General features: G+C 31.5%; 1 protein-coding gene across 1 annotated transcript; it reads right to left on the bottom strand.

Annotated features, from left to right (window-relative positions):
* Positions 1-7,681: 7,681 nt before the first annotated feature.
* On the bottom strand, positions 7,682-10,940 carry LOC115991744 (sugar carrier protein C-like). The gene is made up of 4 exons (XM_031115636.1): positions 10,668-10,940; positions 10,222-10,544; positions 8,500-9,129; positions 7,682-8,415 (listed from the first exon to the last, which is right to left on the bottom strand). Exons 1-4 carry the CDS (start codon positions 10,798-10,800, stop codon positions 7,939-7,941), a joined length of 1,563 nt encoding a protein of 520 aa, XP_030971496.1. The 5' UTR covers positions 10,801-10,940; the 3' UTR covers positions 7,682-7,938.
* Between the last annotated feature and the right edge of the window lie 6,972 nt (positions 10,941-17,912).

Below are 17,912 nucleotides of genomic sequence, written 5' to 3' on the forward strand. Positions count from 1 at the left end.
AAAAAAGTGTAAACCAAGACACATAAATCTATGGCTATACCCCTACCTAGTTCTCCCTCCTTAGTCGGACAGAGTAGGCCATCGTGCCATTCCCCAGAAAAGATTAAGAAATCCTCCTTTAAGTTTTTGTTTGAAGTGGGGAGATACTAGATTAACCTTATTTCGAGATGACTCGACTTAAGGTAATACCCCTGTCCCTTCAGGTGGTGCAAGCTGTATACCCAATTTACATTGTGATGGGTCAAATTTAGGTTCATTCTCTCGTTTAAAACTTCTATACTCCCCAGGACCCTAAACATATTTGGGGCGCACTGAGTGGCAGGTAGTCTAAAGAACCTAAGGTAATTCCTAGTTATGGTATCCATAGGAATGGTCATCCCTTCTTCTATGAAAGCGATTATGGGAATGACCACCTCTCCGGTTTTTCTAGCACCTACCCACTCCTCCTGAACGGCGTACTTCATGCTTACTATTCGTGGGATCTTATACTTAGCTCTAAAACTCTCCATACCCTCCTCGGACTTGACTAAACATTTGAACTTACCCATTTTTTCTAAAAGGCTTTGAAGAAAAATTAACAAGTTTAAAACGAAAACTAAGAGGGTTTGAGAAAACTTATAGGTTTAAAAAAGGGGGTCCTCGGACAAATTTCTAGTACTTGTAGACGTACAGGGAGGTGAGAGAAGGAGACAAGTTCAATGTATGAGCTCTAGGATTGTGTGATTGTTGAAAGTAGGAAAAGGAATTGATTTGAAAAGCTATTTATAGTAGTGTAGAAATTACAAGCGGGAGGAGCGTGCCTTAAGCAGGTAAAAAGACATATAGGAGGTCAGGAATACAGAATAGGACCAAAAGCAAGATGGGCTGAGGATGTCAAAATCATCCTTTCCTCTCGAGGAGTCGAAAAGCAAGATTTTGAGGGGCTATTGTGGGGGCCAGTTAATTAGGAAGTACTGTTAAGGCTGTACTAACTGGGCCTATGGCCCAATCTGAGGACATTAGCTAATCCGAGGATGGCCAGATAAGATTACAAAGGGAATGGAATAAAAAGAAAAGTAAAAATAATATGAGATAAGTCCAACGAATGTCTGAGGAGAAAGGCCATCTTAGAAACAAGGGTCCGAGGTCAGTAAGAATGTCATATCATCATGGACTTCCTTCAAAGTTACATCACAACTAAGAGTTGGACGTTGGACAAGGGGTAAGAAAGGGGAAGGGCAACAAATATCTCCAAAATGCTGCTACCCCTACATTAAATGCCTCCCAACTAACTCTCTGACCGCATTAATGTGGGGGTGATGCCTGAACAGTGATCAAGCAGCCTTACAGCTACTAGTTGATAGTTTTGGGAGGTGTTGGATGGGACAAGAAGGAGTTCCCAAAATCTAACCTACACGTGTATGGTAGGGATGATACCAAGATTGTAGTATATAGCATGGGAAGATGGACTAAAGGAGGAGGAAATCAAGCAATTTTTTGTAATAAGACTTAAAACTTTTGTAACTTTGTTCATCAACAAGACATTATAATATAAGTTTCTCAGGCCACACCGAGGAAAAATTTCTTATCTCATTTGTGTTTCATAATCTTAAATCAGTAAATTTTATTGTTTTTCTTCTAGAGTAGATCTAGTTCTTTCATCCACGCTCTACAAATTCATTGTTTGGGCTTATTGGGCTAAAACCCAATCCTATATTGGGTCCAATCCAAATTTAGTCCTTACAATTTGTTTTACCTAAAAATTAAATAATTTCTATTCAGTTCAATTAAGTCTACTTCGGTCCAATTTGGTGCACTCAGTCCAATTCAGTCAATTTTCTTTTTAAGTTTAGCTAAACAAATTCACTTTTTACTTAATTTTTGGGTTGAAATGTGAAATTTTATTATATTTGGGCTAAACTATTTAGTTTTGAGTTAAAAAAATTATAAAGAAAAATACTAAAATAGACATTAGAAATTAGAAATATGAGTCCTAAAATGCAATAAAAATTATAAATATTCAAAAGTCTTATTCGGTCCAATTTGATTCTATTTGGTCCTTTTGTCCAATTTGGTCCTATTTAGTCCATTTTGTCCATTAAATTTCTATTCCGTCTAATTCGGTCCATTCGGTCTTATTCAATCCATTTCGATCCATTCAGTCCACATTGACCCTATTTGGTCCACATTAGCCCTATTTTGTCCACTTTGGCCCATTTTGTATACTTTGGTCCATTTTGTCTACTTTGGTTTTATTTAGTCTTATCCAGTCCGCATTGGTCCTATTCAATCTAAGAACAATAACAATAACAATAACTAAGATAAAAATTTTATATATGTAATATAATTAGCATGGTTTTAAAAACTAGACCGAATTGGTCGATTCAACCAGTTCAAGTGAGAACTAGACCTTAATCTAGTCTGATTATTAATAAATAAATAAACCAAAAATAAGAGAAAAACTGCAAAAAAAATCAACAACTGCTGATATAACTAGAAAAACCGAAAACCAGTATGGTTAAATCGGTTTTAAGCAATTCTTCATAAAGGCTTCTGATGTTGTGTTTTAATGAATTTTTGGGGAAAGTACAATCACTAATGGAAAAGGAATAGATTCCATTTCTCATATGCTCTTGACTTAGGATGTGGGAGTCTTGCTATAGTTTAGTCTTGCAAAATATTAAATGGGAATGGCAAGGACTTTTCAGACTAAAGTATAGCAAATTGAGTATAATCACCTTAAACCAGACCTAATAAGAAACCAAACTCGGCCAAGGTCTACATAGTTTTTTAAGATTTTCGGGTCTTGGGTTGGGCCGGGGGGGGGGGGGGGTGGTGGCATTAAGTCTTTTGCTTTTTTGGGATTATTTTCTATAACATTTGGCATTCATGACCAAATCTGTTTCCAATTTAAGAATTTGACCAGAACCTTGCCCAACTACAATGAATGTAAGTAAAACAAATTGCTGTGTCTTCCATTAATTCCTCAATGCAAAGTCAAGGAATCATTAATGACTAGTGTTATGATGATTTGAAGTTTTTGATATCAAGTTTTTAGACCAAAATAAAAATCATGTCTAACATATATTATTATTATACATATGGTCTTCTTCAATATAATTGTTTATGTGGTGGCTGTTAAAATTATTATTATTGCTATAAAGCAAGCTATTGTTGTTTAATGCCTAATGCCTTATTTCAGCTGCTTTCTTCTTTTCTTCCTTATTGATCTACTTTCTTCCTTACTGATCTGTACTACTTTGATATGTTGATCTAAGAAATTCCTTAGTTAGAATGAGATTCAGCTCTTTTACATTTTAGTACTGCATCCATGTATCACATGCACAAGCAATCAAATGTTGTCAAATGTAACAAGCTTCTTCAACACACAGTTACAACCTTATAGGGATTAAAATTTAGCACAATGGAATAATTCCAATGTACCTTTGTAGAGTATCAAAAAAGCAGCACAAGAAAAGAAATACCAAATAAAAGCAATATTCAGATATGTTCCACGCCTTTGATTTTGCAACATGAGCGACACCAGCACTCTAATATTCTTACCTTACAGAAAGAAGAAAGAAACTCTCAACAATCAACTGGGCCTTATTACAACTGACGACAACAAAGTTTTAGTCCCAAATTTGGGGTCAGCTGTAGATTCAAATACATTAGTCAAGGTTAGCCACATGTAATCTTTTCCTCAACACATGTATCATTACAACCACAAGGTAAAAAATTTGTTCTCTCTTTTCTTTTCCTTTTTAAATAACAAAGAGTCAAAATGCTCCTAAAAATAAATGCAAGTATGCAACTAAGAGTAAGATACTGATAAGTTCTCCATCTTCTGCTCCTATTTAGTAGTAACCATGCCAAATTATCACAACATAACCACGCATTATTTGAGTTTGAATATGGGAGATGGTAGAAGATGTGCACCAAATCTCCCACAATTTTCAATACTAGAGGGACTATATCCCATCTATTTCAATTTTCAAGCAAGCCAAATCCCAAATCCTAAAAGAGTATCATAACAAAAACTCCCTAAGTGCAGAAGGATAAGGAATTTCAATAAAGCACTACACATAGCCCACTTGCGTCATACCCAATAGCTATCTTGGCCCGTAGGTAGAGTTCAAGGCTACCAGTATGCTTTTACGCAGCATGAAATGGAGCATCTTGGCCAATAGCTAGAGGCGTAGAGCCCAAACATCATGCTAACGTGAAGATTAGACATTACTAAGTTTCAAGCTTGTATTGTGCTAATTTGAAATTTAATACACTGTATACAAACTTTCGATATAGAAACAAATGAAAAGGTTCAATTATATTAAGTAGCATCGTTTTTTATATATGCAACTAGTTGCAGATCCATGCCATGCGTAAGAATGAATAATTATTTTGTATTGTAATATAAGTATAATTTTTTGAGGATAATTTTTTCTTAAAAATTAAAAAAAAAAAAAAAAAATTCTATTCAGTCCAATTAGGTCTACTTTGGTCCAATTTGGTTGACTCGGTCCAATTTGGTCCACTTGGTCAATTCGGTCCCCCTTCAGTCCACTTAGACTAATTGGGCCTTAATTTTTTTTTTTTTTTTTTTTTCTGCTTGCTTTTTAAGTTTAGCTCAAAAATTCACTTTTTACTTAATTTTTGGGTTGAAATTTTTGAAATTTTATTATATTTGAGCTAAACTCTTTAGTTTTGAGTTAAAAAATACAAAGAAAATATTAAAATAGACATTAGAAATTAGAAATATAAGCCCTAAAAATGCAATAAAAATTATAAATATTCAAAAGTCTTATTCCGTCCACATTAGTTCTATTCAATCCTTCTATCCTCTTTGGTCCAATTTGGTCCATTCAGTCCTATTTAGTCTATTTTGTTCACTAAATTTCTATTCGATCCAATTCAGTCTAATTCAATCCACTTTGATCCATTCAGTCCACATTGGCCCTATTTAGTCCACATTAGTCCTATTCTGTCCATTCTATCCACTTTTATCCTATTTGGTCTATTCTACCTAATTTAGTTTTATTTAATCCCATTCGGTCTGCATTGGTCCTATTTGGTCTAATAACAATAACAATACATTAATAACAATAACTAAGATAAAATTTTTATAAATGTAATATAATTAGATTACCTATACCCATTAAGTCATCCTCAAAAAAAAAAAAAAAAAAAAAAAAAAAAAAAAAAAAAAAAACTTATATTCATTAAGCAAATAAAAAAAGATTTTAATGCGCAAATTTGATGTAATCGCTTTTCAAAAAAAAAAAAAAAAAAAACTCTTCATGAAAATTTTCCATATTTTTTAAGTATTACTGCTGTCCCACCTCAATGTATTTTTCTTTACTTTTTTACAATCTTATGTTTTAACATGTATACTCGTTATGAAGGTTATGTCGTGCATATTGATTGTGAAACTTATTATCATAAACAGGGTCGGCTCAACAAATTTGGGGGTCTTAGGCGAAAGCTTTAAACGGGACCTTTTCTACTAACAAATTTCTTAATTTTATATCAATAGTTTTCCATTGACTTGGATCAAAAATATTTGTAGGAATATAATTAGGTTGATCATTAATATTTTCACTCTCCTTTAAATTATTTTGAGCTTCATTATCAAGAATGGTGACATTACATGTTTGAACATTATCATGACCACCTTCGTTATTATCATTTTGTTGGATATTTTCATTATCTTCTAACTCTTTTTGATGAATTTCTTGTTCATTTATGAAACCTTCACTCAAATTTTCTAGAAAATTTTGTTTTTTACTAGTAATAAATTTGTCTATAGCTCCTTTTTGAGATTCAATTAGTTCTTCTCTTTGTCTTTTTTTTTTTATATAGTTTTTCATATCTGGATGGATATTTTCTAGTAGACATTTGTAATTAAAAAATATTTACAAATAAATGAAATACAATCTATAATTAAAAAAAAAAATTACAATTTAACTAGAATAATATAAATTTAATGTATAAAACAATAGAACCTGGTTTATCAAAAGCACAATTGTAGCTTTACTTAATATGATCACTTTACACTTTAAACCTGCACAAAAAAATTAAAATTAATATTAATACAAAGTAAATTATTCTAAATTTATAATTTTGTTATCAATACTCTTTTTTTTTTTTTTTTTTTGTGTAGCAATAAACCTTTTTTTTTTAGCAAAATGTGTAGGGCTTAACTTGATTGGATCTACTAAGACTAACCCACTAGAAAAATAGGTAGAACTCAACTTGATTCACTCATTCACTAAGACTAAAAGTCCATCACACTAAATGTGATTCCTAAAAAAAAAAATACAAAAAAACAAAAAAACAAAAACAAAAACAAAAGCAAAACATGTAAGGCTGTCTAAAACGTGTAAGAGTAAAAGACTAAAACGTGTAAACTCTTTTTCACTTTAAAAGACTAAAACAGTAAGAGTTTAAGTGGCTTCTAGAATCTAGAGAAATCTAAAGCAATCTAAGAGTCTAGAGAAATGAGAAATCTAAGGGTCCACATCATGGCTTCTAGAGAAATCTAAGGTTCTCTTTTTCACTTTTCGTAAAGTAAATTCTTTAAATCTTTTTGTTTGTTCTCTTGCCGGCACTGTTTGTACTCTTTACTCAGCAGCAATGAGCAATAGCAAAGCAAACTCCTCTTCAACCAAAAAAAAACCCAGACACCCAGCAGCAAACCAATGACCATGAAGAAGACGAAAGAGCCAAAGAAGCGAAGGAGGAGAAAACAAAAAACGAACTTGAAATGAAGATCTGTGAACACACCAAGTCTATTGCCAACACCAATTGATGAGTAAGTGAACTAAAAAGAGTATTTTTTTTTTTGGAATCAAGATGGAGACTGGAGAGAGTCAGAGAGTGGGCGATTTTTTTCTTCTTTCTGCCTTTTGTAATATTTTCTTCTACAAACTAAAGATTTCTGCCTTTTGTAATCTTTTCTTCTGCAGTTAAAGATTTGGTGATGGGATTTCATGTCACTTCAGCGTAAGAAACGGGCCTGGCTTTTTTTTTTTCTTTTTTTTTTCAAGATGAGAAACGAGCTTTTTGTAATCTTTTCTTCTGTAGATATGGTGATTGCATTAGCCTTCATGTCACTTCAGTGTGAAAAACGGGCCTCTTTTTTTTTTTTAATTATTATTATTTTTTTTAAGATGAGAAAAGGGCCTTTTGTAATCTTTTCTTCTGTAAACTAAAGATACGGTGATTGTATTAGCCTTCATGTCACTTTAGTGTGAGAAACAGGTTTTTTTTTTTTTTTTTTCTTCTTCTTCTTCTTTCAGTTTCAGACGAGAAAACAATTTTTTGTTTTTTTTTGTTTTTTCAGTTTCAAACGAGAAAACAATTTTTTTTTTTCCCAGACAAGAAAACAATATTATATACTATATTATTACTACTTGGGGGCCTCTTACAAGTGGGGGTCTTAGGCGGCCGCCTAAGTCGCCTATAGCTTCAGCCGGCCCATTCATAAACTAGATTCTTGGGTCATTGTGGGTATCTACTCCATACATTTCTACTGCCTGATGGGTAACATTAACAATAAAAAAAAAAACATTTACATTGGCTATACCTCTTCAACCTTATAGGCTTGATAAGACCAATGATAGTTTAGATTCCCACTAGTCAGTTTCTTGAAAAAGAGTGATTTAAAAAAAAAAAAAAAAAAAAAAAAAAAAAAAAAAAAAAAAAATAGGATGTGGGAGAGTACAATATGCACGTATGAATTTTTGTGGAGAGTACAATCAAATGCTCCTTAAGTAGGATGTGGGAGTTTTGCTATAATTTAGTCTTGCAAAATATTAAATGGGATTCCAAAAGAATATTGATGTAGTCCCTACAACCAAAGCTAGTTGGAAACCAATCCCGGCCGAAATCTGCACAGTTTTTTGAGGCTTTCGGGTCTCGAGTTGGGCTTGTATTTTTTTTTTTAATTATTGGATCCAATTAGACATTTTTAAGAGCCTGGCCTCCCTTGAGCATCTCCACGTTTCCATTAGAGAATTCTTCAGTCATGAATTTGGCCCAGAACCAATGAGACCTCCATACTTGGTTCATCTCTTCAATTGGAATATTCTTTGTCTCAGGCAAGAAGTAGTAGATATATATGGTCATTACCAGCACAAAGAAGGCAAAGAAAAGGAATAGCCCAAACTTCAAATGGCACAGCATATTTAAGAAGATCTGAGCAACAATAAATGTGAAAACCATGTTCACTGACACGTTGATACTCTGAGCAGCTGATCGAATTTCGAGTGGGAAAACTTCACTAGGCACCAACCAGCCAAGAGGACCCCAAGACCATGCAAATGCAGCAACATAGATGCAAATGAAGAGCACCACAACAATTGCATACCAGTTGGGCAATTCACCAGGATTACCATCTATTCCAAATTTAGCACCAATGCAAGCTGCAACAATGATCTGTGGACAAAAAAGAACATCAAATTAACTTTGTGTCAACAAAAACTATAATAAATTGGATCAAATTACTAGTTAAAGATTTACCTGGCAGACAAGCATTTGAGCTCCACCCTCAAGGAAGAGGAATCTCCTTCCCCATTTATCAACACCATAGATTGAAACAAGGGTTGCAATAACATTAACAAGGCCAGTGATCACAGAAGACATCAGTGAAGCATTGTCTCCGAACCCAATGGTGTTAAACAAGACAGGTGCATAGAACATGATCACATTGATGCCAGTGAGTTGTTGAAAGAAGGGAATCAGGGTGGCAACAGCCATGTGTGGCCTATATTTTCTTTGTAACAAGTTTCTCCAAGGGTGTTCCACTTGCTTTGATAATTCACTAGCCATGACAAGGTCATTGAATTCCTCATCAACATTTTCAAGACCCCTAATTCTCTTAAGTTTTTCTCTGGCGTCCTCCATTTTACCACGTTCAATCAAGGAGTTCGGGGTATCAGGAAGAAACAATGAACCCACTGTTAATATAATTGCAGGGACAATGGCACCACCCAAACTCAAACGCCATCCCCAACCACCTTCAATCTTGGCAAAGAAGTAGTTCAACACATTGGCAACGAGGATACCAACTGTGATGGACAATTGGAACCCAATGTTGAGAGCACCTCTGTACTTGTATGGAGCCGTTTCAGATAGGTAGAGTGGCACAGACTATAATTACAATTTACAAACACCCACAAAAAATAAATTAAATCAGATGAAATGTCTGATGATAGAACTGATACTATTTTAATGTGGTTAGTAACAACTAACAAGTAATAATCAGACAGGAGAAAAAGAAAAAAAAAAAAAAAAATGAAAATGTCGTTCTCTAGGGACCACATGGTTGTGTCAAGTTGTCATGTTTCTTGGACTAAAAACAAGTTGAGAAAATCAAATACAAAACAAAACAAAATCACATGGAAATAATTTTAATTTGCTTGATTGGTTGAGCCTATCAAATTACAATGGTTTTCTATTCAAAAAATTGGACTATTGAAGTAAGCAATGGCGGAAAAGAGTGTACACAGTACATAGAGATGTCATTTGTGAAGAAAAAGAAGGCAATGCTATGACTTTTTCAAAAAAAAAATTTCTACTCTTCCCGTTAGTCCAAAGTCTTCTCTCATCCCTCCTCTTTTTTAGGGAAAATCATTATCATATTTTCTTTTTCCAACTTTTCCCAGCAACCAAACATAATACAATTTTACTAATAGAAACAGAACTCTAAAAGGCGCAAGTCAGGGGGGAAAAAACTGAGAAGAGAGAAGAGAATCAGAGATGAGTAAAAAAACAAAAAAAAAAACCAAATCTCCAAAAGCTAAATAATAAACAAAATATCAAACAAAGGGAGTGTAGAAGCCCATATCGGATCAGAAACAACTTTGTACACAAAATTCATTTTTGTCATGTTCCAAACAATTGTCTCATCCGGTACACTTTTTTTTTATTTAAGATGCCATAGTCAAAACTACGAAACAAGATCTAAAAGGTAAAAAAACAGTAGAAGTAGAGTTTCAACAAATCTAAGAATACAAATACAGAGAGGCATATATAACGACAAAAAACTGAAAAAGAAAAACAGACATCACTAAAATCAAAGGAATATCGCACTGTATATGTTCTTCGATTTTGTTTTCAGACAACACAGTATTTTCTTTTTTCTTTTTTGTTGTTGTTGCTCTCTACCGACAACTTTCTTTGTACCAAAACACAAAAACACACCAAAAATAAAAATCATGATCCCAAAACAAAGAACAATACCTGATTAGCGAACCCAATACCGAAACCAAGAAGTATACGGCCCACAATCAACATCCACACAGCTTGGGCAAAGCCATTGAGAAGAGCACCGGCGAAGAAGAGCAGACCACCAAACAACATAGACGGTTTTCGTCCAAGTTTACGTGTCACAATGGATGCCACAAGTGATGAAAGAAGAGCAGCCAAATACAACGACGATGTGAACATCGTTAAAGTCTCACTGTTGTATTGGCAGTACTGGTTGTTCGACGAATCATTATGCTTCGACCGATAAACCTCTGGGAAAAACTTGAGCAAGAAAGGGTCCATAGACGTGACCCCACCTGTTAAAAACACCATAACACAACGTTAAAAAAAGAAACAGATACGTTTATGATTCAAATCTCTTCCAGTTCAGTCTCGACTGACTACAAAAATACAAAAATATGAAGTTCTCGTATAATTACCAGAAATTCCTATATCGTAACCGAAAATCAAACCCCCCATAGCTGCAACGACACACGTTACGACGACATAGGGAGTGAGGTTTCCGGGGTACTCCTTGCCAGGGCCCGTGGGAATTCCTCCAACTGCAGGCATTCTCGCTGTGTTTTTTTGTTCACTTCGAAATTTACAAAAAATATAGAGAGAAAGAGAGTGACCAAAAACCGCCTACTAGGTCAAAAGGGAAGAAGATGGATCTCCTAAACTGGTTTAGCTAGTGTTTATATAGACATAGAAAAAGAGAGAGATTTTTTTTTTCTTTCTAATTTTTTTAAAAAAACTATTTTACTTAAATTAAGGAGAATCGTTGAGCTGTCAAACTCTTATAGAGGGCCGGGGCCTAGGCCACTTAGGCCACCGCCTAGGCTCCTACTTTTGGGGCAAAAATTGATATATTTAAAAAACAAAATTGGAGATATAAGCAAAAAGAAAAAATAGTTTTATAATTTTTCTCTATTTTAAAAAACTTCCAAAGAGTTGAGTAATATTACATATAATATAACTTTAAATACATGAGTCTTACAAATATAGTAATGTTATAATTATAAATTATTTTACAATATTTTTACAAATTATTGTTGTGGCTAATTTCTTACCAGTTCTTATCTGGACTTACCAATAATATCACTTTTTTATTTATCTATAATTATTCACTATAACATCAGTTTGTAAATTTTTTTATAAAAGAATTTGTATCTCTAACATTTTTCCTTACAAATATATTTGTCACTAATCGCACAAAATAATTCAGATAGGAAAATGTTAGAAATATTATTAATTTTACATGAAAACTTTACAAATTAATGTGGCAATTAATATAAGGAAAATTATTAGATACTCTCGAAGTACTATAAATGTGTAGTCCCCCCTCTTATATGAATGGTAGGTCTTACTATAAATTTAATTAATGAAACCCACAATTTATGTGAGAGGAGGGAGTACGCATTTATAGTACTTTGGGAGTACACAATAATTTCTCTTAATATAATATGTGGATATCAATAACATATTAAATTCATTTTTGAATTATTTTTTGTGATTAGTGATACATCTTTGTAAGCCTCATGTTGTAAAATTTATAATATTCATAACATCATTTATTCAAATACTTGTTTTTTATCTTCTTGAAATGTCACTAATCGCATTCATTTCTTCATGTTTGAAAGTTCTTTTTAGTAAAATTTGTTAAAGGTTTAGCATTTTTCTCCAAAAAAAAAAAAACATATTACAAAATAAAAGGAATAGATTTTTGTTATAAAAATCTTATGATATTAAACACTAGTTTTATATATATATATATATATATATATATATTTGATAGGTAGTTATATATTATTTAAGTGATAACAAAAATGTCACATTTAAATATATAGCCTGCTTCCAAATTTGTTAGGCCGCCCCAGCTTTTATACAAATCCAAGACAATTTTATACAAGGACACGGTGTTTACTTTGTAGATAAGGTCAATTAAGTGGCATCTATACATTACAAACTTTCGACCGTTGGATTATCCTATAAATTTAGAAATTCGTTACTAATAGTCAATTTATACATTACTAACTTTCCAAACTATCGAAGTTCGTTACTAATAGTCAATTTATTTTTGGATGAGGTAGTACAGTTAATAATACTGGCTGTAATTTCTAAAGTTATGCTGTCGGACTTAGGTACATTTCTTAAATTTTTTTCTTAAAATTTTGTCATATAGATTTTTTCTCATGGGATGAAAGTATATTTTTTAGTTAAGTAGCCGCATTACAAAATCTTAAAAAAGAAACTTAAAGAACACTAGCTTATACAGGATGTACTTTTAGAATTTTTTTTGTTATAATTTAAAAAAAAAATATATTAACCATATATTTCTAACCATTAATTTATAAAGAAAAGTTGGTAATTATTAACAGTAATTGGAAGATAACATAAAAAGACATTGACAGTTGACACAATGACAGGATTTCAAAGTAAAATTTACACGTCAGATATAATTACTTGGAGAGTTTTTTTTTTTTTTTTTTTTTTTTTTTTTTTTTTTTTTTTTTTTTTGCTTGAACTTCGTATATGAGTCAGCAAAAAGTTTTTCTTGCTTTGCTGCCAAAAAATTCGGCTTAGTTCATGGTATTAGGATAATGTTTTTTTTTTTTTTCAAGGTATTAGGATAATGTTGGATCAATAGTATAGAGTATGTGGATGTGGTAGGTACGTTAGGATATACAATTATGTCGTTGTAATAATAAAGTGGGGGATACGTGACCTAAAAAATCCCTTTACAGCAAAGTAATAGGAGCATGTGATATCAATGATACACCTATACAATTGTATGTATTTTATGAGGTCTTAAAAAACTTTTAACTAGCCCATATGAGCGCTTGCACAAAGTGCTTGTATAATTGGAAAAAAAAAAAAATCAGATTTTAGTCAATCATGCCACAAATTTATCCATATCACTCTCTATATAAAATTTCATAAAAATATATGGCTGAAACCGTAGCCGCGTAAATCACTAAATTTATACTGATATTTAAATTTAGTTTTTTTTTTTCTTCGCATATCTCGATAAAGGAAAGTAGTAGATCATGATTGTTATCCGTGAAAAATAGAGACAATTAAAAAAAATCAAAATTAATATATTTAATGAAATGTAATGTAAATTAAATAATTTGATGTAGTGTATTTTAAAAAGTGAGTATGAAAAATAAAAAATAAAAGTAAATTCTCATACTAAAATAGACAAAAATTTGCATGAATTGATGCAAAATGCGAAAGAAGAGTTTTCAAACAATAAAAATTATTTTGCTATCGAAAATTTAATTTTCATAAATTAAAATTTTACGCTATTTCACATCATAAAAACAAGTCATTATTGATTATTATTTTTTGATCGGTAACATAATAATATTTATTTTTTTATTTCTTAATCTATTTTTAAAAAAAGCAGTGTTACATTCACAACATTTTCACAATGTTTTTACAACATTATAGGTGATTAGTTGTAATTGGTTCTAATTTAAATTAACCACTGAAATTATTTTTTTGCTCACTAATAACAACCTATAAGACCGTAACAGGTAAAAATACGCATTTATAGTACTTTCGGAGTATTCAGTAATTTTTCTTTAGTAACAACCTGTCACTTTTAATTTATTGTAAAAGTACTATGAAGTTTATAAATATACCATTTTTCCTTTTTAAAATTTATATATTAATCATGAAATAACTTTTATCCATTTCAAAATAAATATTACTGCAAAGATGGAATATCAATAAATATTGATTTAATCATTGCAAGAAAGTTGCAAGAGTTTTCAGTGTTATTTTTGTGATTAAAAGCCAATAATTTTGTTTCTAGATATGTGTGTGGCCTTGGGAGCATAAATCGAAGCATTTATGGTTCCACGGTTATCGGAATTCAGTTTATCATCACGCTGGGTCGGACTAAAAAAGACATGACTTTTAACTTGTAAGTTAACTCTTGTGGTCTTGTCCCTCAATTCGCAGAAAACAGCGAAGCAGTGAAGACTTCGTTTTTTGTTTTTAACAAGTAATAAGTTTAAAATAAATATATTTCCTCAAAAAAAAAAATTTTAAAAAGTAAAAAACAGTGAAGACTGAAAGAGAAATTCTGAATTGATTTTCTTTTTCTCACGATGATTTAACACATATTACTATAATTGTCTTACGTGATAGTGTAGAAAAAATAATAGGCTCATATAATAGTGTAAGGATAATCAATATAAATTTGCTATATAAGAAAATTATGACAAAATTTAAGTAAAAGTGTATGTTACTAACATTATTATATCTTATTTAATATCTTAGTTCTAGTCAAGAAAAAAGAATTGCCAAAAAATTCTACTGGTCTGGGGGAATTTGTCTCTATGCACTATAAGTTTAAAAATATACTACATGCATCAAATTATTTAATTTAATATGATGAAGTGTGTTTTAAAAGATACAAGATTAAAAAATAAGTTCAAAATTTTATCCTATATATATATATATATATATATATAAAGTATTATATCCACTTTTCAACTTTAGGTAGCATTTCTAAATATATATTTTTCTCTTTTTACTTTTGTTTTCTTATGCCTTTTTTTTTTCTCCACTTTCATTTCCTGTCACCATATAACTCCTCTCTCCGTCGCATATCTCTCTGATTTTTCTACCATTGTCTCTTATCCTTCCTTTGGGGTTTTAACTTTTAACTTTTATCTCTCATTCTTCCTTCGTTACACATTCAACCACAGCTCTACATTGCAGGCTTGCACAAACACACCCACAAGCAAAACACATGCACACATAATGTCAAAACATATTTTAGTCTCGAAATCAAAACTCATTTCACTGCAATTATCCAAAATGCCCTATAGCCAATTTTACCCAAACCTCAAATCTTTGTACCTGAATTCCAACCATACACCAACAGTAAAGCACAAAACAAATTCCTCATCCAAAGTCTCGAATTTGTGTCCAAAATTCCCAACCCATGAAACTAATACTAGTCTACCCTAAATCTTAGCAAAAACCAACAATCGAACTTGATGGAGAGAGATCTGGAATAACAATTCTTTTTGTTTGAACATTGAAATTTTTGTTCCCATAATAAATACCCACATTTTTTATGGCAAAAATTTCTCCCAATTTCCTAGACATTTCTAAGCTTTTCATTATTGACATCAATGTCGGTGACTGTGAGGTTGTCCTTAGTATAAAGGGTGAGAATTTTGTGAGTGGAGGAGCTCAGTGACCTTGGCAAGATTGAGCTTTTGATGTTGTGAAGCTTCTTGGAGTAGTTAGAGTGTACCTCGAGGAAAGAGGAATAAAGGAAACCACTGTAGCTCGCCGATGTGTTACTGGTACTTTGAGTTATTCTAAGACCATAACAACTTTATCACAACTCCTAACATGATAGAATATGAATAGCTACTCATCAATTCACCACTCACATTTTGCCACGTTAAAGTTGTAGTAAAGTTGTAGCCAACCATCGCACACCTTTGGTGCAATGATCACTCCACAAGTATAAGTGTTTGTGGAGTATGGGAGGTAAGGGTCGGGATTCTAGTCTCTAGAAGGGAACTTCACATACATATACACTTAAATTAAGTTAGAGTAGAAATTCTATCTTAATAAATAAATAAATTGTGGCCAAAATAATTGTGATTTTATATTTTTTTTTTCTTTAATCACCCTACTTCCCCAAAAAGGGGGAAAAAAGTCAATCCCCCATTGTCTTTAATTTAAAGGGATAAATGAACATTAAAATTTTGTTGTCAATCATTAGATGATTATTTTTATTTTTTAATAATTCGATAATTAGGGAATATTAAATTATTAATTGAGCTACAAGTGTCTTATTAGTCATTTGAAGTTAACAAAAAAATGATCATTTAATTGTTGAGAATAGAGTAAATGGATTTTCAAAAAGGTAAGGAAAGACAAATATTTTTCTTTTTATTTTCCTTGGTAATATCCACATTGAGCATTTTAATGGTTTATAATTTTTTTTTAAATAACTTTTCCATGGAATTTACATTGAGTTTAGTGTAATAATGTCTCTAAATACATGGTAAAATTGTATTAAGATTAGATCATCTGTCACTAGCCTTTCATTACAAGATCTTGAACCAACAGCACGATATTACAATAGAAAAGACAGGGAGTGATACCAGTATAGTAGCGACCTATGGCTCCAAATCTCCAATGCTTAAGTAAATTTATTTACTTATTTTGGTAATAAGGAATACTAATTTCCTTAATGTTAATGAAAAATTTTAGAAATGTTTTGATACTATTTTTCTGAGACGAAACATATAAAATTGTCACACAAAAAAAAAAATCAAAATTTTTTATTTTTTTTATTTTCCATAAAAATTTTCTAAAAGTATTCTTTAAGTAAATGTTTTAAGGCACCTGTTAACAAAATCCTTAAATTATATATATTTTTTTAAAAAAATCCCTCATTATTATATAAGAATGTGTATGGAAAGTTTTCTTATATTTAGCACTATTGTAATGACTAATGAACCTTAAATGGTGGTCATTATCAACCCCATTATGTATGTTAATTCTTACAATATGCTCATTAATTTCAATAATGAGGGAGTAATAGTCTTTCTCGATCTAATAATTGGTTTCGGTAATTGGACATAATGCTTAATTAGATGGATACGCCAGTCATAACATAATGCATAAATTAAATATCCAAACTCTTTTTTGGTCCATTTCTACCAAATTGTTCTCAAACCCTCTCTGTTTGTTACTTTCATGACAGTGTCTAATTTTTCCAAAAAGCTAGCTACAACTACAAGGACTTGGCCCCCTTGGAAACTTCCATCCGGCATTTTCATTGCACAACTTAAAGTGAAAAGTTGGATTTGGAAAAAGAAAGTGAATTTAAACAAAGAAAAAGAGATTCAAAACAAAAAGCAAAAGAAAATTAGAGAATTTCTTTTACCTTAATTTGTGGTTTGTGGTTTTCACTATTCAACACAATTTCCCTTTACGATTTCTTCACTTTAAAAACTTTTTTTTGGAATGCTTCAGTGAGAAGGTGACTCTTGAAGTTTTGACTTTTGATTCCTCTTGGAATTGTTGAATTATTTTTTTACCCAAAGTAAGTGAAGAAATTAAAAATAATAATACCTAACAAAAGTGAGGTATTAAAAAAATTTATTTAAACAAATAAAGTAAGTTTTTCAAATAAATTCAAACAATAACTATGTTGAATTCAATTATTCTCCAAAAAAGTAAAACTTTGTGTTTAATTAATGCAATCATATGTTTAGTTTGAAAAAACCTAAGCTATTGTACTTAAATAACTAGATTATTATGGGCCTGTTTAGTACGTATGTTTAAACAACAATTTTCAGTTTTTTTAATTATATGTATGGATGAAAAAAAAGTGTATGAAAATACGTGTAATATTGTTTTGAAACTAAAAATATGTGTTTAAATTTACATATCAAACGGGGCTTATATCTTTGTGAATCAAAGAGGTTTTCCAATCAAATTATTGTGAAAAATGCTTTGTCATGAGTCATGACAGTCCAAATCCATCAAATTCAGTCAGCGGCGGCTCAGCCAATTTGTTTGAACTTTGAACAATCCAGTTCCGTGGAACTGGGGCACAGCTCATCTCTATCAATGAATGACTACAAAAAATCAAGAATTGGCATTATAGCTCCATGTGTGAAAGGGCCATCCAC

This window comes from Quercus lobata, chromosome 5, assembly GCF_001633185.2.
Source record: "Quercus lobata isolate SW786 chromosome 5, ValleyOak3.0 Primary Assembly, whole genome shotgun sequence".
In the NCBI taxonomy this organism is placed as follows: domain Eukaryota; kingdom Viridiplantae; phylum Streptophyta; class Magnoliopsida; order Fagales; family Fagaceae; genus Quercus; species Quercus lobata.

What these genes read in the sequence shown, in the direction of transcription:
- LOC115991744 (XM_031115636.1), bottom strand. Translation starts at nt 10,800, where the DNA reads ATGCCTGCAGTTGGAGGAATTCCCACGGGCCCTGGCAAGGAGTACCCC. An exon ending in TTACGATATAGGAATTTCTG is followed by an intron (nt 10,545 to 10,667) that starts GTAATTATACGA and finishes TGTTTTTAACAG; the next exon opens with GTGGGGTCACGTCTATGGAC. An exon ending in CTCAAATGCTTGTCTGCCAG is followed by an intron (nt 8,416 to 8,499) that starts GTAAATCTTTAA and finishes TTTTGTCCACAG; the next exon opens with ATCATTGTTGCAGCTTGCAT.